The 20548-nt window shown below is 50.3% G+C and overlaps 1 protein-coding gene across 2 annotated transcripts in view; it reads left to right on the forward strand.

The window, feature by feature from the left end:
- The first annotated feature begins 14175 nt into the window (after positions 1-14175).
- LRP1 (LDL receptor related protein 1) overlaps positions 14176-20548 on the forward strand; it is a 78869-nt gene continuing 72496 nt past the window's right edge. For both annotated transcript variants that reach the window (XM_082851011.1, XM_082851012.1), the window contains exon 1: positions 14176-14710. In XM_082851011.1, the coding sequence (XP_082707137.1) occupies positions 14644-14710 (67 nt within the window). In that variant the 5' untranslated portion in view covers positions 14176-14643. The remainder of the gene's footprint in view (positions 14711-20548) is intronic.

The raw sequence follows: 20548 nt of genomic DNA on the forward strand, positions 1-20548 counted from the left end.
AAAAATACACGCGCACACACACACACACACACACACACACACACACACACAATCCTCTCCCGTCCTTCCTCTTCAGTGTAAGCAGTGGCTGCCCCAGCCTGCTGTTTCCGGCTTCTCCGACTACCCAGGTCCCTCCCTGGAGCTCTGACGACACAGTCAAGGGAAAGTGGGCTGGAGGAGGAAGAGGAAGAAAGTGGGGTGAGCGTGTGTGCCTCCGATACCGGGTAGGGGAGCATGGCGTGGTGGGGAGCCAGGACTGGGGCTTGGGGGCCCTGGGGCCAGGCTGGAGGGGATGCTGATCCCCACTTACTCTGTCCCCCCTCAAAAGCAATCAAGTTTCCTCCAGAAAGTCGCCCAATATCAAGCCAGAGACGTGCCGCCCCAAACTGCCGCTCCCATACTCAAACTTTCGCAGGGGCCGGGGGTTTGGGCTCGCAAGGGACTGGGCTCCCCTGTGGCCTCTGGAAAAAGAAATCTCTCTGGGCTCTGCGCTCCCTCCAGTGGAGGACCCTGAAAGCGGCCAGGGAGCTGGAACTCCTAGGTCCTCCTTCTTGGTGGGGAACGCCTTAGAGGTCTCGTGACCGCTGATGGGAGGGAGTGGGGGAGGGGAGGCTGAGGCTCACAATTCTGTAGGACTCCAGGGGTCCCTCGGACTGAAAATCGTTTCTGCCCCCTCCTCAGAGGGTACTACTCCTCAAACCCAGGTGGGAGCCGGCACGAGTTGGAGTTGCCGCCTGTAGATTCCCAAGGGCCAAGTTTGCATGTGAATCTGCGGTGCAGCTTTGGTGAAGTTCCTATCTGTTTCTGGGGTAAACACTGAGACACACCCAGAAATAAACACACACATCCTCAACTTCCCCAGCCAGAAGGACACCCCCCCCACACACACATGCTTACACACACGTGCAGGCAGGCTCACAGACGTGTCAGCACTCAGAGCCACATGCAGTCGCAAGGAGACACACACTCACATACACAAGGCTTGCTCAGCTTCTGAGTCACCATCTAGTTATCTAGTGGATGGTTTCTGCAGCTTTTGCTGGAGGAGGAGCTGGGGCTGGCCTAGGGACCCAGAGAGCCCTTCAAGCCCAAAAACCTGAGAGAGGGGTATGGGGAAAGGGTGGTCTCTGGGGGGTGGTGGAAGGTGGGAGGAGGCTTCTGTTTCCCTCCTTTCTTCCAAAACAGGGCTGGGCTCAGGGGCCAAAGCCAGGCCTATGCTGCCCCCTGGTGTCTGAACTGATTCCCAGAGCCCAGCTCCTCCCCCTCCCCTCCACGTGGATGGGCAAGTGTGTGCAGGGGCGCACCCAGCCAGGCCGCAGAGGGTAGCAGTTAAGAACTTGGCCTCTGCGGACAGGCTGCATGGGTTCAGATCCTGCCAACGTTGCTAACTGCACAACTCTGGGCAGTTTACTATTTGTGCTTCAGTTTTGTCATCTGTAAAATGGAGCAAATAATGGTCTTAACTTATAAAGTTGTGAGAGTGAAATGCAATAATACATGTGAAGGCTTAGAACAATACCTGGCACATAATAAACGTTAGGCACTATTTTTACGTCCCAGAATTAGCCAGACAGGAGGAAGACAGGAGGGCCTCCATCCTACATAGGGTCCCCGGATTTGAGGGTAATATTACTGCCACAAAGGCAGAGGCTATTGGAGGTATGTTTATGTATTTATTGTGTCTGGAAGGCAGCCAGTTGAAAAGGAGGGAGAGCCGGGGTGGAGATGGCAGGCAGGCAACCTGTCCATGGGTTTAAACGGCTAGGATCACAGCATGCGCACAAAGACACTCACGACACGTGCGCTTCGTGTGTGCTCCCGGGCGCCCACTCTGCCTGCAGACATCCACAGACATCGGCTGAATTCAGGCTTTGCCATCTAAGGGTCTCCGGAGGGCCAAGTCCTTCAGAACTTTGGCAAGAGGAGGAGAGGAGTGAACTTCGGCTCTTTTTGGGGGGTAGGAAGGCGAGGAGCACGTACTGGAGGTAAAACAATATTTATTATCATCTTCTCTAACTGATTGCCCTGATGGGGACACTGTGATGTCGTCAAAGGAATTTAGAGGCATATCTGACACGGGTCTGACTCCACTTAAAAGCTTTGTGACTGTGTGTCAACCCCTCAAATGGAGACAAAAGCTATACCTACTTGCCATGGCCTAGGCCAGGGGGAGGTGTCGAGGGTGCCAAATTGGAGAAGGCACTCATCTTCAAGGTGGTGCACGTGAGTGGTTGGCTAGACTACTGGTAATGACACCCCCATTTGCATGACTCTGAGAGTGAGCGCTTTGCTTGCCTCACCCTCCTCCGGGTGCCACCATCCCTCTACTTTCTGTAAAGATCGCATGAGGGAAAGCAGAGGAAAAAAGCATTTTGTAGTCTATGAACTGCATGTTGCAACCCGATGGTGAGTCACAAAATGAGTTTGGTGAGTGTATTCGTTTGCTAGGGCTGCCATAACAAAGCACCACAGCTGGGGGTGGGGGTGGGGGTGGCTTAGACCACAGAAGGAATTCATTGTGTCACAGTACCAGAGGCCGGAAGTCCAAGGTCAAGGTGTTGGCAGGGTTGGTCCCCTCTGAGGGCTGAGAGAGAGAATCCGTTCCAGGCCCCTCTCCTCGGCTTGTAGATGGCCATATCTTCCTCTTAACATGGTATTCTCCCTATATGCAAGTCTGTCTCCAAGTTTCCACCATTTTTTGCTGCACCACGCAGCTTGCGGGATCTTAGTTCCCCGACCAGGGATCAAACCTGGGGCCCCGGCGGCAATGAAAGCACCGAGTCCTAACCACCAGGCAATTCCCAAGTTTCCCCTTTTTATAAGGATACCAGTCATATTGGATTAGGGCCCACCCTAAGGACCTCATTTGAACTTGATTACCTTTGTAAAGACCCTATCTCCAAATCAGGTCACATTCTGAGGTACTGGGGGTACCTCATATGAATATGAACTTTTGAGGGATATATGAATTCAATGTATTAATATACAAATTTTCGAGAGACACAGTTCAACCCATTAACAGTGAGCCTTGACCATCACTATTTTTTTAATGAATTTATTTATTTATTCATTTATTTATGGCTGCGTCGGGTCTTCACTGCTGCGCGGGGGCGTTCTCTAGTTGCAGTGAGCGGGGGCTACTCTTCATTGCGGTGCACGGGCTTCTCATTGCAGTGGCTTCTCTTGTTGCGGAGCACCGGCTCTAGGCGCGCGGGCTTCAGTAGTTGTAGCATGCAGGCTCAGTTGTGGCTCGCGGGCTCCTGAGCGCAGGCTCAGTAGTTGTGGCTCATGCGCCTTAGTTGCTCCACGGCATGTGGGATCTTCCTGGACCAGGGATTGAACCCATGTCCCCTGCACTGGCAGGCGGATTCTTAACCACTGTGCCATCAGGGAAGTCCACTGACCATCACTTTTTTAAAACAAAGTATGATAGAATAGAAAATATCAGAATGCATCACACAAAGTGAGGATAAGTGGTGTCCAATGAAATTTGTTTCTGTTTTATATATTTATCTGAGTTCTAGGTCTTCATGTAAAAGATACTTTTCAGTGCTGGTTGTGATCAAAAACAAAGCACCATTTGGATGTTGGTAACCATCCCATATCACTTTGCATTGCTTTTTAATTATGGGTACCTCCTTCTCCGACAAGGACATAAGCTCCCAGAGGGCGGGGACACATATCATCCTGTAAACTCTGCTACGCAGCTAGAAAAAAACAAAATTCATCCTCACTAGTGAATACAAAAACGACCATTTACTGAGTGCTTACTGTGTACCTGTGGCTGGTCTGTTTTACATACTCTCTTATATGAGGACTAAACAGTGATGGATTGATGGCAGGAGCTTAGTATATTTCACAGACAAGGTGAATGCGGGCCACATTCAGGAGCACTGGGCAGCAGCCTGGGATTTGTGGAGGATTGAGGGATAGAAGGAAAATTTCACAGAAGTGTGGGAAGGTGCTGTGGGCCCCTAGGCAGCTCTGTCTCCCAGGCCTTTTCTATTCTCCCCAAATTTCCATCCACCTTGATACCAACTCACCATTTAGATTAGAGGAAATGGAGGCTATCAGTTGGAAACTCCTCCAGTTTCCTGCTGTCTGCCAACAGACATTTCATCAGCACCTGCACCATCCCTTCAGGCTCAGAGCAGAGGGTGTCTCTGTCCCTGCCCCTGCCCAAAGTATGTTTCTCCACCTGTGCTCAGGGCTTCTCCTTCTGCCTCCCCAGGCACTGTTCCATTAATTGTCCCCTCCATCCTCCAGATCTCCAGCCTCTCAGTTGCTAATTATTACAGCTCTTTTTTTTTCTGGCCGTGCTTTGAGTCTTGCGGAATCTTAGTTGTCCGACCAGGGATTGAACCCGGACCATGGCAGTGAAAGTGCCAAGTTCTAACCACTGGACCACCATGGAATTCCCTATTACAGCTCTTTACCCTCAGCATATAAACATGTTCAAATCCCTCCACCTTTAAAAAAGTGAATCAGGGCTTCCCTGGTGGTGCAGTGGTTGGGAGTCCGCCTGCCAATGCAGGGGACACGGGTTCGAGCCCTGGTCCGGGAGGATCTCACATGCCACGGAGCGGCTAGGCATGCGCCACAACTGCTGAGCCTGTGCTCTAGAGCCCGCGAGCCACAACTGCTGGGCCTGTGTGCCGGAACTGCTGAGGCCCGCACACCTGGAGCCCATACTCTGCGACAAGAGTGGCCCCCGCTCGCTGCAACTAGAGAAAGCCCGCTTGCAGCAACAAAAACCCAATGCAGACAAAAATAAAAATAAATTTTTTTTTTAAAAAAGTGAATCAAACTGATAGCAAGCAAACAAAAGCCATCCTCCCAGAATCTGTGTCCAGTTAATTCAATAAAAAATTTGTTGGGTGTCTGTTCTTAGGCTCTTATAGCTGAGAGGGGGAGTCAGATTTGTCAACAATGATACAACAGCATAATTGGGGCTGTGATTCCAGTGAAGCACAGGGTGCTGTGAGAGCATGTGGGAGGGGCACCTAAACTAGGTAGGGGTTAGGAGAGATCAGGGAGGTGATGCCGGAACTGAATCTTAAAGGAAATTAAGATTCAGGAGTTACCGAGGCAAAGAACAGGAGGAGAGTTAAACCAGGAAGGGGATCTAGCATGTGCAAAAGCATGGATACTGTGGGAGCAAGGTACCTTCTGGAAATGGTAGTAGTTGTCAATGGGGAACATTAGAGGATTTAGGGCAGGTGAGTAATATGATGAGATTTAGTAGAGAGACCACCCTGGCTGCAGTGTGGAAGATGGATTTAAAGAGTAAGTCTGAAGCCAGGAGAACTGTTCAGAAGGTTACTAATAATGAAGAAGGAGACCATGTGATGGAGGAGAAGAAGTGAAGCATTGTGGAATTGAGGCCGGTTAGGAAGAGAAGTAAAGACATGAGGAGCCAGTGGGAAAGGCAAGAACAGAGTCAAGGAACTGGAAGTCTCAACCAACCTAAAGATCAGCCTTCCTGGGGAGCAAGGGAAAGAAGGAACTGAAGGGCTGGTCGGAGACAAGGGGGTGAGATTTCCGTCGAGTTCTCCTGGGAGGGTGTGGCAGAGGTCACGGCTATGGGAGTGAGTGGCTATGGCAACAGGGAGGTGAGCACTGGAGTTGAGGAGGTCAAGAACCAAGAGGCCAGGGTGCTGCTAGACTACCTGCATGAACACTGAAGCCACCTGGATTTGCTGAAGAACTGAGGTGGCCAGGAAGATGGCGAGTCGTATGCCAAAGTCTTTCTTCAAGGAGAGCGGGCAAATGACCCATCAGCAGATGGCAGCAAAAGTAATAAGGTTTAATGAGGGTTCATGTGTTACCTTCATTCCTACTTTTTATATAATACAGGTACTGTACATTTTATCCTACAACAATACTGTGAAATAGAGCTATGTGCCCAATGTGGTAGTCACTAGCCATATATGACTTTAATTTTTTTTTTCGGCTGTACCATGCAGCATGTGGGATCTTCGTTCCCCAATTAGGGATCAAACCCATGCCCCCTGCATTTGGAGTAGGGAGTCTTAACCACTGGACCGCCAAAGAAGTCCCTGTGATTCTTTAATTTTAATTAAAAAACTCAATTCCTCAGGTGCACTAGTCTCATTTCAAATGCTCAACAGCCACGTATGACCAATGGCTACTTTATTAGCACAAGCGTGGGACATTTCCATCATCACAGTAAGTTCTGTTGGATGGTGCTGATAGCACTCGTTTTACAGATGAGGCAACTGCAGTGTGGAAAGTTTAAGTAATCTGCCCAAGGCCAAAGAGCTGGCAAGTAAGCTGGGATTTGTAGCCAGTTAGCCTGGCATAAGCACTGTTGCCCATAAGCAGTATGCTACACATCTTCTCAATGGAAGGTGAAATAGCTGGCCCTTAAAAGGAAGAGGAATTTGTATGACTGTCGGGGCAAACACTGATGATGCCTGCTCAGCAGTGTGTCTTTCTCCCTTGTTGGCAAAATCTGGATTTTATACAGGTGTTCCCTTCCCATGCATTTAGGGGATGCATCTCATTGGTCTTGTCAATCATGGTATTTCCACTGTCCTGGCCAGTAGGACTTTGGGAGGATCTTGGAAAATATTTTGTTTTTCTTCAATGTCAAGTCCACATGTGATGTCTGGAATAGCTGCAACTATGTTGCAACTGTGAGGAAAGAGACCATCAACCACTGAAGACAGAATATCAGCGTGAAGTGGTAGAAAACTCTTGATGAATCAACCAGCCCTGGATCTGTTCTAAAACTCTTTATTCAATCTCCTTTAATTGGGTTTTCTGGTCCTTGCTGCTCGATGCACCCCTAACTGAGACTTTGGTGGAGCCACATTGACTGTAAGAAATGGAGAGCACAGAGCAGGCTGACTGCCCTTGCTCCCACCACCACCTGACTTGTCCACTTGGGAGAATAAGTGATATCTCTTTAAAAAAAAAAAAAGTGTCCTCAGGGAAAAGCCATGTTTCAGACAAGCAAAGAGGGGCAAGGATAATCTGAGCCGAGGGTGACCCAGTGCCTTGTGCAAGGAAGGGATTGGGGAGCAGTGCAAGGGTGGTCAGGAAGAGGAATCACTAGGCTGAGTGGAGAAGGGTGAACGCCCATTGAGGCCTGCCAAGGATGACAGGATGTGAGCAATGGTGGGGTCAGCTGATCTCAAGGTCCCAAATGTCAAGGTCCCTGCGGCTGTCAGGGGCTTACTGTGGCCAACAGACCTTCACCTCACAGAAGGACAATTAGCAGCCCTGGTGGGAGGGCGAAAGCAGGCATCTCTGGATGGAGCCAACTGAGATCAGGATTGAGCCTCTGCAAGGAAATTCCAGCCCTCTAACTAGCACTCTAATTACTGTCTTGCCTTTCCCTCTCCCCCGGTACAGCCAAGCTTCTTGGGAAAGTTATTCACGTTCCCTGTCTTCCCTTCCTCACCTCCTCAGTACACTGCCAGCTGGCTACTGCCCCCACCAGTCCAAAGAAACTGTTCTGACCCATGTCACACATGCCCTCCTAGAATGATGACCTGTCCCTTTTCTGTCTGGACGGCTCAGCAGCATTCAACACTGTTAGCCACTCTTGAATAAGCTCTTCCCCCACTGGTTTTCATGGTCCCTGTCTCCTAGCCTTCCTCCTACCTGTCTGGGTGCTCCTTTCTCGGTCTCCTGTCTTCACAGGCTACACTTCCTTGTAACCTCATCCACACTCAAGGCTGCAGCATACGAGGGGCAAAGCAATGTAACGTGGTTAAAACCATGGGCTCTGGGGCCAGGCCACCTGGGTTCAAATCCTTGCCCTACCACTTGGTCGCTGTATGACATCTACATCCCTATCAAGATGTAGGTCATTTTCCTCACCCCACCCCCTGGGGGAGCCACTGTTCTAATTTTTTCCACGGTAGCTTTGTTTTGTCTGTTCTAGAATTCATATAAATGGAATAAAACAGGATGTGCTTTGGAGGGAGAGGGATGGACTGGGAGTTTCGGGTTGGTAGATGCAAACTATTACATTTAGAATGGATAAACAAGGTCCTAATGTATAGCACAGGGAGCTATATTCCATACCCTGTGATAAACCATAATGGAAAATAATATAAAAAAAGAACGTCTGTATGTATATAACTGAGTCACTTTGCTGTACAGCAGAGATTGGCACACATTGTAAATCAACTATACTTCAATTAAAAACAAAACAAAAAAACAAAACAAAACAAAACAAAAAACCAGGATGTGCTTTTATGTCTGGCTTCTTTTACTCATTATGTCTTGAGATTTATCGTGTTGTTGTGTGTATCCATAGTGTGTCCATTTTTATTACTAAGTAGTATCCCATGGTACAGATATACCATAGTTTGTTTATCCTTTTGTAAAAAAATGATAGCTACCTGGGCCATAGCCAGTTTTTGGCTATTATGAAGAAAACTACTATGAACATTACTTTTTTTTAAAGTTTTATTTATTTATTTATTTATGGCTGTATTGGGTCTTCTTTGCTGCGCGCGGGCTTTCTTTAGTTGCGGGGAGCGGGGGCTACCATTGCGGTGCGCAGCTTCTCATTTTGGTGGCTTCTCTTGTTGGGGAGCGTGGGCTCTAGAGCACAGGCTCAGTAGTTGTGGCGCATGGGCATAGCTGCTCCGCGGTATGTGGGATCTTCCCAGACCAGGGCTCAAACCCGTGTCCCCTGCATTGGCAGGCAGATTCTTAACCACTGCTCCACCAGGGAAGCCCTAGGAACATTGTTTGAATCTTTGTGTGACCATACGTTTTGATTTCTCTTGAATAAATAACTAGGAGTATAATTGCTGGGTCATGGGGTAGATATGTGCTTAGTTATATAAGAAACTGCTACATATTTTTCCAAATTTATAGGACATTTTACATTCCCAACACTGTATGAGAGTTCCAGTTGCTGTACATTCTCACTAGCATTTGGTATTGTCAGTTTTTTAAAGCTTAACCATTTTGGTGAGTATGGAGAATTCTCTCACTGGTTTTAATTTGCATTTTCTTGATGACTAGAGATACTGAGCACTTTTCATGTGCTTATTGGGCATTCATACATGTTCTTTTGTGACGTATCTGTTCAAATCTTTTGTCCATCTTTTTAAAAGGGGGTGTCTTTTTATTACTGTGTTATAGGAACTTTTTTATGTATCCTGGATACCTTTTTTTTTTATTTTTTGGCTGCACCGCATGGCATGTGGGATCTTAGTTCCCTGGTCAGGGATTGAACCCACGCCCCCTGCAATGGAAGTGTGGAGTCTTACCACTGGACCGCCAGGAAAGTCCCAATACCAGTTCTTTGTGAGATCAATATTTTGCTTACCTTTTGGCTTACTTATTCATTTTTCTTAATGGTGTCTTTTGATGAGCATCAATTTTGATATTTCTTTTATCAATTTTTTTTTCTTTTATGGTTATTGCTTTCTATAACATAAGAAATTTTTGCCTACTTCCAAGTCATGAAGATATTCTGTGTCTTCACCTAAAAACCTTATGATTTAGCTTGTATGGCTAAGGTCTATCATTAATCTTTTTTTTTTAATCATTAATCTTGAATCAATTTTTGTACATGGTGTGAGGTAGGGATCACGATTTACTTATTTCTTCCATATGGATATTCAGTTGTTCCAGCACAATTTGTTGGAAAGATATTCCTTTTCCCAGTGGATTGCTTTGACATCTTCATCAAAATTAAATGACCTTTAAGTGTGAGTCATTTCTGGCCCTCTATTCTATCCCACGGATCTCTTTGTCAGTCCTTATGCCAGTACCATAGTGTCTTGATTACAGTAGCTTATAAGTCTTGAAGTCAAGTAGTACAAGTTCTCTGGCACTGAGAATTTTTTTGTCAGCACTGGGATTTTAAAACTCCCTGGGTGATTCTAATGTGCTGCCAAAATCTGAGAAGTTGAGAACATTCTAATGTGAGCCACAGTTTCTAGACTCAGCTTTCCCTGTCACTATCCTCTAGGCCAACATGATAAACTAATTGATATACTTGATCCTACCTCTTTACCTGGAATCCTCTTCCTCTTCAGCTCTATGCCTTGTGCGTTAAGGACTTCATCAATTTCTCATCTGGCTCCCCACTACTTCTAGAAAAAAATTCTAAGTCCTTAGTGTGGCTAAAATCACCCTTTTGATTAGGATCCCTGATACTTCATCCATTATCTTCCCCAATAAGTACCTTAAGCTTCAGTCATACCATAACTGCCTCAAATGTTTTAAACTTCTTCATGCCTCCATGCCTTTGCCTGTCCTCCAGCCTAAAACACACTTTCCTTCTGTCATTGTTTATCATCTCCTTCCTCTCTTTCAACACATAGCCTGGTACCATCTACTCTGCCCTGCTTTGACCCTCTTATCTGGAATAGGTATCCTGCCCTGGTTCCCTCTGTGCCATGTACCTTTATCACAGGCATTAAGGTACTTTGTTGTAATTGTCAGTGATTTAGTTGCACAACCCCACTAACCTGTACACTTCTTGAAGGCTGAGACTGTGTGTTTCCATCTCTCGTCCCTAGTGCTTACCAATGTAACTGGCACATATGAGGTACCTAATAAATGTTTATTAAATGAAAGAAAACTGGGCTCCAATCTGCACTGTGCTTTGGGGCAGATTCCTTAATTTTTCTGAGACTCTATTTCCTTATCTACAAACTGAAAAGAACACTTATGCCACAAGGCAGTTATAAGACTTAAATGAGCTAATCCATGTAAACTCCACTGCGTGGACTTAGTAAATGGTAAGTACTCAGTAAATCTTGGTTCTCTTCCCACTTTCCACCAGACCCTTCACTCTTCCTGTTTACACTTCTTTAGCTGACCGCTAGGTGGTGTCAGTCTCTGGCCTGACATTCAATCCCAGAGCTGCCCCCTTAATGCCCCATCTCAGTGCCTGTTACAGTCGACAGGAAAGGGAGATGTTTAATAATCTGCTGGGAGATCCAAAAAAAGGGGATATCCTCTCCACCAATTTCTTTGCCCACTGTCACCATTCTTGATATCCCGATCATGGATTGCAGAGAATTCCTCCTTGGTTTCCTCTATTTGGTTACAATTCCAACTCAAGGGTTTGAAGATGGAAAAAGCTTCTTTGAATAGAAGTGGGGAGAAAGAGAAGAAGCTGAGGGAGAGAGGGACTATATAACGGGTGCTATAGGAGAAACACGGAGAAAATGCTTCCAGTCACATCCCGTTCGATGGTACTTAGTTATGATTGTCTCCTCTACCAGTGCAGACTCCCCTAGTCCTAACACTCCTGTCAGCTTACCCACTGAACAATCAAGAGGTCCTAACACTGGGTGGATGCAAGAAGTAAAAGACATGTTACTTGCCCTTAGGGACCACCTTATGGTCTGATGGTAGACACAGAACCCTCGAAATTAAGTGCTAAGTTCTCGGTACTGAGGCTATCTTGAGAGCAAGTTTGGAACCGGAGAGATGGGCAGAGTGAGAATAACAGGAGAGCCTTGCTGATGAGGGTAGGAAGCAGCTGAGAGAACAGTATAATTAAAGGCTCAAGTAGAAATATGCATTCTCTTGTCTTATAGAGACAACCTCAGCACTTCACACATTGGAAATAACCCAAGGGCCCAACAATCCCAGTAGACTGTGGAGTATCCAAGCAAGGAGATTCCAAGTAGCCAATACAAAGAGTGAGCTAGATGTGTGCGTACAATGTGGAAAGGGATCAAGATGAGTTAACTGAAAAAAAAGCAAGTTCCAGAACAGTATATACTGTATGAGCTCATTTGTGGTTTTAAAAGATGTTTATATTTGTTTATCTTTTTTTTTTTTTTTTTTTTTTTTTAGCCACACCAAGTGGCTTGTGGGGTCTTAGTTCCCCAACTAAGGATTGTACCTGGGCCCCTGGCAGTGAAAGCACCGAGTCCTAACCACTGGACCACCAAGGAATTCCCTGTTTATCATTTCCAAAAAAAACCTCTTGGAAGGAGACCCAAGGAACTCTTAGTAGTGATTATTCTGAGTGTGGGACTGAAGAATGGGAGTATGGAGAGTAGTGGCAAGTTTACTTTTCATCTTGTACCTTCCTATACTCTGAGTTTTGCAACCACTAAGTATTACCATTTTTACAATATAACGTTCATAAAAATAAACACACATTCACATTCAGGAGATAGCAGGGGTTGGGACGTAGCAAACGAGAAGTGTTGATATCCTGGCTGAGGCCAGATATTGGGAGGCCAGGACTGGGAGAAGAGTCCACATTTGATTCCATTGTCTATAGACACCCAGTAGAGGTTTGCCAGCCAGGAAGAGACACAGGGAAAGCAGTTTCAGGAAGATTTCACCTGCATGAGACAGGTATCAGGGAGAGGAATGGGGCTGCCCCCTCATAACCCTCTTGGGCTACGTATGGTCACTCCAGCTAGCTTTTTCCTTGCAAAGCCGTCTGAAGTCTGTTTCAATCTGACTTCACTTGGATGACAACAAGGAGAGAGGGTCCTGGGAGAAGAAGGAACCTAGTAGGAGTTCATTAAAATGTTAGTAAGTCGCTGCCATGAGACCACCACTGTGTTAGCCCATGAGGTCTGGATGAAAGGATGAATAAGACCCCACCCCTGCCCAAAGAAACTCCAGCAGTGGAAACGGAGGAAATCTGAACTCTATTTCAAAGGAAAAAAATGACAAATCTTGAGCACAGGTTTCCAAGATTGGTATAGGAGAGAAAGGCCCAGAAGACAAGTTGGCAGTAAGTCTGAGGTTTCTGGCCTGGGAGACTAAAGGCAGGTGGCCTTGGCCTTGAGCATCGCGAGCCAGGAGGAAGCTCTGGTTTGGTGAAAAGGTCTAGCTCCTTCTGGATTCCTCTCTTGCTCTCACTGCCATCAATAGACAAGTCCTCCATGCTGCTCCACTTTCTGCCAGGGCCAGGCTGGCGTGAGGATTTGGGGCCTTTCCTTGAACAGAACTTTAAAAGGGAGAAGGGTGGTGCAAGCCTCCCTCATCTCTAATGTGAATTTCTGGCGTCGCCTGCTGTCTCCCTGAACTCTGACTTCCAGACACCAGAAAGTCAGACACCCAAGGTACAGCCTTAAAACACCGCCCTGAAGGGGGCAGTGGCCAGAAGCACATTCACTGGGCTCTGGGAACCGCCCGGCGCCCTGTGGACTCAAAGCAGCATTCCCTTACGGGCTCAGGCTGGGACAAAGGTCCGGCACTCAGCAGACACCTCCTTAGAACTCGAGGCCTGGAAACAGAGGTCCAGAGTCCCTCATCTTATTCCAAATCCCTGTTGCTCGGAATCTAAAACCCCGACTTGGTGGGAAGCCAGTCAGAAGGTATAAAAAAACAAAACACCAAACAAAAAAATAAATGAGCCCCGACCTCTTGGGGCGAAGGTGGGTGGAACTTACTTAACCCCACCCGCTGGTGACTCACCTCCCTCCAAACCAGGGCCTGCCTCTCCCGGTGCCAGGCAAGCAGGGCGGGGCGGGCACTAAGGTGGGCTCCATCCCCAAGCCCTAGGCGGGCGGACAAGCTCCGGCGTGTCCCGGCGGGTGTCCCTGTTTACTCCAAGTCCGGGAGCGAGGTTGGGGCAGGCCGTCTCGGCCCCTCCCCCACCCCGCCCCCCTCCGCCGCAGGCCCCAATCCCCGTCCAGGTTTTACAAAGTCCCCAAATCAAAGCTCAGCTTCTCCCCTCATCTTCCCCGCGGACTGGCAGCCCCCGACCCCACCCCAGTCATGGGAAGGCACAGTCAGGGTTCCCCCAGGAGATCAGGCCTCGGTCCAGACCTCCCGGTCTTGGATCCGCAGACGGGGCCTGAAATTCTAGGGAAAGACACCGAGTTTCAAAGAAAAGCCGCTCAGCTCTCCTCAACCCCCCCTGCCCAACCCCCCTCGCCCCTTCAGCTGCCGAGCGCCAGGGAGAAAGGCCCAGTCACGGGAATGGGCGCTCCAGGCCCAAAGTCAGCCAGCGGGACCCCGGGAACCCCCCGCTCTCGGACCGGTAGCCAGAGATCCAGATCTGGTCGCCGCTCTGACTCCCCCTCCCCAGGGCAGCGCGCCAAATCGGCGCATGCGCACTCACAGGATTGCCGCGTAGCTCTTTCTTCCCCCCCCCCTTTTTTCTTTCCCCGCCCCTTCTCTCCCTCCCTCCTCTCCCGGTCCCCTCCCTCTCCCCCCCCCTCAGCCCGCCCCGCGGCACCTCAGTCCGGGGAACAGTGGTGCGAGCTCCAGGCCCATGCACTGAGGAGGCGGAAACGAGGGGAGACCCCATAGCTCCATCAGGCCCCTTCCGAAGGCTCCCCCACCCGGTCCACGCCCCCCACTCCCCCACCCCGCCTCCTCCCAATTGTGCATTTTTGCAGCCGGAGGCGGCTCGGAGATGGGGCTGTGAGCTTCGCCCGGGAGGGGGAAAAAGAGGAACGAAGAGAAAAGCCGGGGGTGAAGGGTTTGGATTTGGGGGCAGAGGGTGCACCCCCGTCTGCAGGCCCTCCCCAAGGGGCTCCGAACTCTACCTCTTCACCCAGACCCCTGGTGAGCTTTGCTGAAGGATAGGATAAGAATAGAGGAGGAGAAGGGAGGAAGGAGGAAAAGGGGGGACCCCCCAATTGGGGGGGGCGGCGACGGCGAAAAGTAACAGGACCAGAGGGCAGGGGGCTGCTGCTTGCATCAGCCCACACCATGCTGACACCGCCGCTGCTGCTGTTGCTGCCCCTGCTCTCAGCTCTGGTCGCGGCCGCTGTCGATGGTGAGTGAGATTCCGCGGCCCCCTTGGACCCCTGGGGACACCCACTCCCCAGCCCCCACTCCTGCGTTCGGATGGGAAAGGGAGACGCGGGAGGGGGTGCCTTTTGTTATCCCAGTCCAGCTGACACAGCAGCGGCCTGACTGGGGGTGGGGATGGGGGTCCAATTTGGAGGATAGGGGCCCCGGGCAAATGATGCTTCTGGGACCCCCCCAGCCCAAACAAAGACCAGAGGCCTGGGAAGGGAGAGGAGGGATCCCCTTTTTACTGATCCTGACATCTAGAGGCCTTCTTTTCCTATCTCTGGTGGGGGAGGGCCTCTGCCTCCCCTACATCCTCCACCCCCCCACACAACACATCTGAATTGTAAAGGAATCCGGATTTGCTGTTTACTGGCTGCAAAAGGGGGCGGGGGTCCTTTTGCAGTGGCCTCTGCATCTGGAAGGGTAGCCGGGTCAGGGGTGCCCCGCTGGGCAGAGGGCAGGCAGGACAGGGAGGATGGCTGTGGTGGGGAGAGAGAGGGCCACGGGAGGGCCCCCTGCTTGGGTGTGGAATCTGGGCCCTTGGAGACCGGGCTTGAAGGCCTGGGTCCAGGATCCAGCGGGCTGCCAGCCTGGGTTCCGAAATGAGCACTTCCCCCTCTCAGGGCCTCTGTCAGTAGCCTGGAAAGGGCTGTGTTGGGGGGTGTAGCGGGTGGGGGAAGGCGAAGCTATATGACTTTGAATTTTCCTTCTTAATTCCTGGGAGCTTTGAGATGAAAAACGTTAGATGTCATCATTGGGGAAGGGGACTGGAGAATGGCCTGGAATGCTGAGGTGGGAGGGTGGAGGAAGGCTGCTTTCTCCCTGACTTCTGGTCTGATCACAGTTTGTACTGGAAGGAGAGTTGGAGGCCGGATGGGGTTATGGCTATGCCCCCACCCCCTAATTCCCTGCTCCTTTGGTAGATGTGTTTATTTCTCTCCAGCATTTCCCCTCCTCCCCTCATACGCACACACTTTGTAGACTGCAGTTAGGTTTGGGCTAGAGCCGTGTCCTTTTGGAGAAATGGGGGGCCCTCTTGCCTTTCTTTAATGTCAGCGATTTTCCCTCTTACTTGTGAGTCACTGGTTCAAGTCTTGCTCAAGCTTTGAGCTGGGGTCATGGGGTTGGGCTGGGCTGGGCCCCTGATTTGGAAGGGGTGGGATCTCATCCCTTCCCGTCATTTTAGTCCTCTCATCCAGGGAAAAATCTGGACCCAATACCATCGTGCACCCCTCCTCCATCTTCTAAATTTTGCCAGATTGTGATTGGGAAAGTTTTTCTCTGAAACCAGACTATCTCTCTCTCTCTCTCTCTTCCCCTCCCCACAACTTGCTTCAGTGGGGGGAGGGAGGTTAAGGGGTCAGGAAGTAGCTGTGCCCAGAAAGACAATATATTCAGTAGCTCTCAGTTATGCCGTCTTGGGGACTCTGTCCGCCTACCCCCCACCCCACATCAATTATCTGCCCAAGAGGAGGAAAGAGGCTCTGCCCTGAATACCCTTCAGACCAGCCCTTGCCCATGACTTCCTCAGTTATGCACGTTGTTTCCTCTTGTTCTCAGCCCTGTGAAGTGAGAGGGGAAACTGAGGCAGAGAGATTTGGGTACAGCGACTTCTGGGAGGGATAGAAAAAAATGTTGAGAGAGAGTGACCCATCAAGAGCCCCACGATGGAAGGCAGAGGGAAAAGCGGGGTCTCTGTGGAGAGCAGAAAAAGTCCCCAGCCTGGTCAGGAGTGGCCCCAGGGAGCTTCACCCCCAGGGTTCCAAAGCGGTTCTATCTGCCACACCAAGTTGGTGGGTGGTGAGTGGAAGAGGGAGACTGGATGTGTTTTCCTTAATGGTCTCCCATGCTTTTGTAAGTTTCCACCCAGTCCACAGCTGTAACCCCAGCTCAAACCAAACTCTATCCAAAGTCCTGGAGAGAGGACCCCTCCCCAAACACCCATACTGTGCTCACCTTAAGAATGGGAATAGTGAATCATCGATTCTACCCCATTCTGGGGAGTGGGAAAGGGAAACTGCACAGACCTGTAGGGCCAATGTTGTCCAGGACAGCCTACGGATTCCTCTATCCCCACCCCTGCCCTCACGTCTCAGGCCCACAGACATGGAACTTTCTCCTTCGTTTTCTGGAGAAGGACACGTCCTGGCTCCAGCTTGCCTGACTCAATGTCTAACCTTCCTTTCTGCTGCTATCACAGACCTTGCTGCTTTCCCTCCAGGGGAGCAGCCCTAGGGTCCTTCTCCACCATTTCTGCCTTCTCTGCTATGCCTGAACCCAATCCCCAGGGTCCCCTTCTCTTTGGGGAGCAATGTCACTCCCTGCTAGTAGACAGAATTGAGTATACTTGCTACCTGGGAGGATGGAGAAACAGATGGAATGGGGAATGGGAAGAGGAGTTACTGAGGTCCCTGCTGAGATTAGGAACATTTTGTAGTGGAGAGGGCTGGCTGCCTCCCTCTCTCCTACCCATCTCCACGTACCCCCTCAAGCCAGTGTATTACCATTTATCAGACAAGCTGGACAGTTAAGTGAGTTATGAGACTGAGTTGTTTGCCTTCTGGCTCTCTGAGAGATGGTTCCAAACTCCTTTCTCCCCTGGTCAGACTCAGATCTTGGACATCTCCCCTCACCCTCGTCTTTCAAACCAGGGATGTGTGGGACGTTGATGTGGGGATGGAGGGATATTTTGATGTTTGCGGCTGCTTCTCAACACTTCCTTTTCTCCTAATCTTGCTCCCCCTTCCTCCATTTTCTCTCTATATTTTTTGCCCCCAACCACTCCCCATCACTGGGCCTCTTAAAGATGTCAGCAGGGGCTCTGGTCAGAGCCAGATCCTGTCCAAATCCCCGGAACTTTACAGAACTCCTTCCTTACCTTTGGGAAGCCCTTCCTTACCTTTGGGAAGCCCTTCCTTACCAAGTCTAACTTTCTTTCCTCTTGCTGTAGTCTCAGCCTTTGCATATCAAAACCCCAAACCTAAGGCTTATTCCCCTCTGTAGTTTCCTCTCAGGGCACCACCCCCCTCCCCAACCCTCTATGAACTCTCCAGCATCCAAGTCCTCCAGCTCCGGATGGGGGTTCCTCGCCCTCTGGGAATCTGAGTGCAGTTGAGTGGGACCATGCAAGCTCTCCCTGACCTGGTGGAGCTGGGTGCTGGGTGTGGGTGTTTGAAGAACCTAGACCCATGCCCCTGTGTTCAGTCCCAGATTTCAGCCTGGTTAGCAGGATCCTGCATTGTTTGGAGAAGGAAGCAGTTGGCTCCGGATTGCTTCCGGTGCGGTGGCCCCAGGCCCCAGTGTAAAACCTGCCTGAGAAAGAGGTGAGGGACAGTGAGGGGAGGTATTTATCCCTCTTGCACCCCCAGGGAAGATGAGAATCTCCTGGAGGCCTTGGCTTCCCTGTTGAAGAGCTTCAGCCTTCCTTCCTCCCACCCTCCCAATTCTGTGGGAGGCAGCGGCCCCTATTCTGAGTCTCCCTTGGGTCAGGTACTGCCAGGGCAGAGACTCCCTTTGTCCAAGTCAAGGTATATGCTTCCCCACCCTGAGTCTCAGGGATGTTGTTCTCCGGGGTCATCCCAAGACAACTGTGTCGTTGTCTTGGCAACCTCTCGGCTGAGACCCCTTCCCTGGTTTTTGCCTCTGTCTGTGTATCATTGGTGTGTGCTCTCTTGGCCTCAAAGAACCTCTGTCTCTCATCCTCTCATCTCTCTTACCTCATCCTTTGTGGCATTCTTTGTCCTGTCTCTCTCAGTCTCTGTCTCTTGCTTTGTCTCTGTCTGTCTCCATCCACCTCCACCCAGGCCTCTTGGTATCTTGAAAGCTACCTGGGAGCAGAAGTCTCTCCTGGGCTTTCCCACGTGCTCGCCATTTTGGGGTTATTCTTCCCCTCCCAGGCCAAGCTTGGAGTATCCAGTTCAGCAGTGAAAGTTCTCCCTCCACTTTCCTCCAAGTTCCTCTCTCTTCTTCCCCCTCCACTAATTTTGGAGAGAATGTTTCTGGAGGAAGGGAACTTGATACCCTTTGTGGGTTGAGTAAGAGAGGGAGTGCAGATAATTCAGAAAGGAGGAGGGAGGTTAGACTTCTGGCAGAACTTCCTCATAACCTGAGAACTGGAGAAAGGTGTGAGGAATGGGTCAGGAGCTTAGAGCTTTTCCTTCTGCAGCGCATAAGCTGTGTGTGTGTGTTGGGGGGGTAGGTGGGAAGGCCTTCTAAAGGCCTGGTGAGAGATATGCTGACCTCTGGAGACATTCAAAGGGTCTGATTTTACTTGTGGGGAAAGGAAAAGATGGTGGGGAGGTCAGGCTAATGTCCTGCTGAGTCAATATTGACTCAGGATGGAGGGGGAGACCCTTCCCCTCCCCCAGCAGCCCAAGCCATCCTGTCTGTCTGTCCAGGCCGCAAAGCAGAGGCCCAGACTCAGGAATGACAAAAATGTGTCTGAGCCTCGTTGAGCTGCGGGGAAGGAGCCACCGGGTAACACCCAAAATACATAAAATTAAGTGAAAAGCTCTTGGTTAGGGTCTGGGAGGCCCCTGCTGTCCCACCCCCATATGTTTGAAAGTTTAGATTCCTGCAGGCTCTGTCCCCCACCCCCTGGCCACCCCCTGGCTCCTCTGTTCCCTTAGATATATCATGTGGGTCCTTTCAGAAAACATCCCCTGATACACAGCCTATCTCTCCCTCTGCTGTGTCTGCTCTTGAAAAGGGTCTCAGGGGTCTCTTTCATGCTTACCCTGTCTCAGGTCTCCTGGGTCTTTAGGAAATCTCACCATCTCTCTTCCTCTCCATCTCTGCTCCCAAGGGGATCAACAGATGGGTCCCCTTCTCTGGAGAAGACTCCCTCAGGGCTGTACTTCCCTGTCACTCTCTCTGCTCTGGTCAGGCCCTCTCACCGCCCTTCCCCACCCTGCCCCCAAGGTCCCAGAATGGGACAGGACGACAGCCAAGGCTTAAGCAGGGCAGCGGGGTCCGTGTTGTGTCTGGATGCACACCCAACCCTGCACCTCCTGTTCTGGCTCCATCTTGGTGGCCCTGGGGGCCATGGCTGGGCTGGGTGCCTGGGTTTGAGGGGGGGCAGGGGTGTTGGCCAGAGTTAGCATGGCGGTCACATTCATCTCCGGGCAAAGCTGAGAACAGACGGCCCCTGTGTCCTGGCGTTCTCTCTGCAACCTTGCTCGCTCTCCCTCCGTAGTTCTCTCCTTCTTCTCCCTTCTCTCTTCCCTCTTCTGTCCCGTTCTTGTCCCTTTCCATCTTCTCCACCTTCTCCCCTCCTCTCTGAGGAGCCCTGAAGGCCACTGCCACCTCTTATGATCCCTGTGCCCACTCCCAGCACCAGAGGACCCTGCCGTTTCCCTTCTTCATCCTTCTTCATGTGGCTCCATCATCGTGGCCAGTGAGGAACTGCCGGTTCAGTCACTAATCGCTCTGTACCTCAGTTCCCTCATCTGTATGATGGGCATTGCAACAGTACCCATGTCACAGGGTTTGAGGATCTAAATGAGTTAATGTGTACAAAGTGTTTCAGCTCAGTGGCTGACACACAGTGACCATGTTGAAAAATGTTAGTTCATATCCTTATAAAGCCCCAAGTCTCATGAGGGGCAGGAGGCAGGGGAGGCCACTAGTTGCTCCTGAACTTAGGGCCGTGTTGTTCCCTCATCTAAGGCCACAGAGGTGGGTTTCCTGGGTGCTGGCATCAGATGCGGAAGGCGCAGCTGAGGGCAGTGGGGTTGGCTGCTGGCTCTAAGCAGATTACAAGTTTCCTGCCCCACTGCACTGCAGCTCCCTCTGCCTCCAAGTGAGGCTTCCCTTGGCT

Source organism: Leucopleurus acutus (genome assembly GCF_964270905.1).
Source record: "Leucopleurus acutus genome assembly, chromosome: 11".
Classification (NCBI taxonomy): Eukaryota; Metazoa; Chordata; class Mammalia; order Artiodactyla; family Delphinidae; genus Leucopleurus; species Leucopleurus acutus.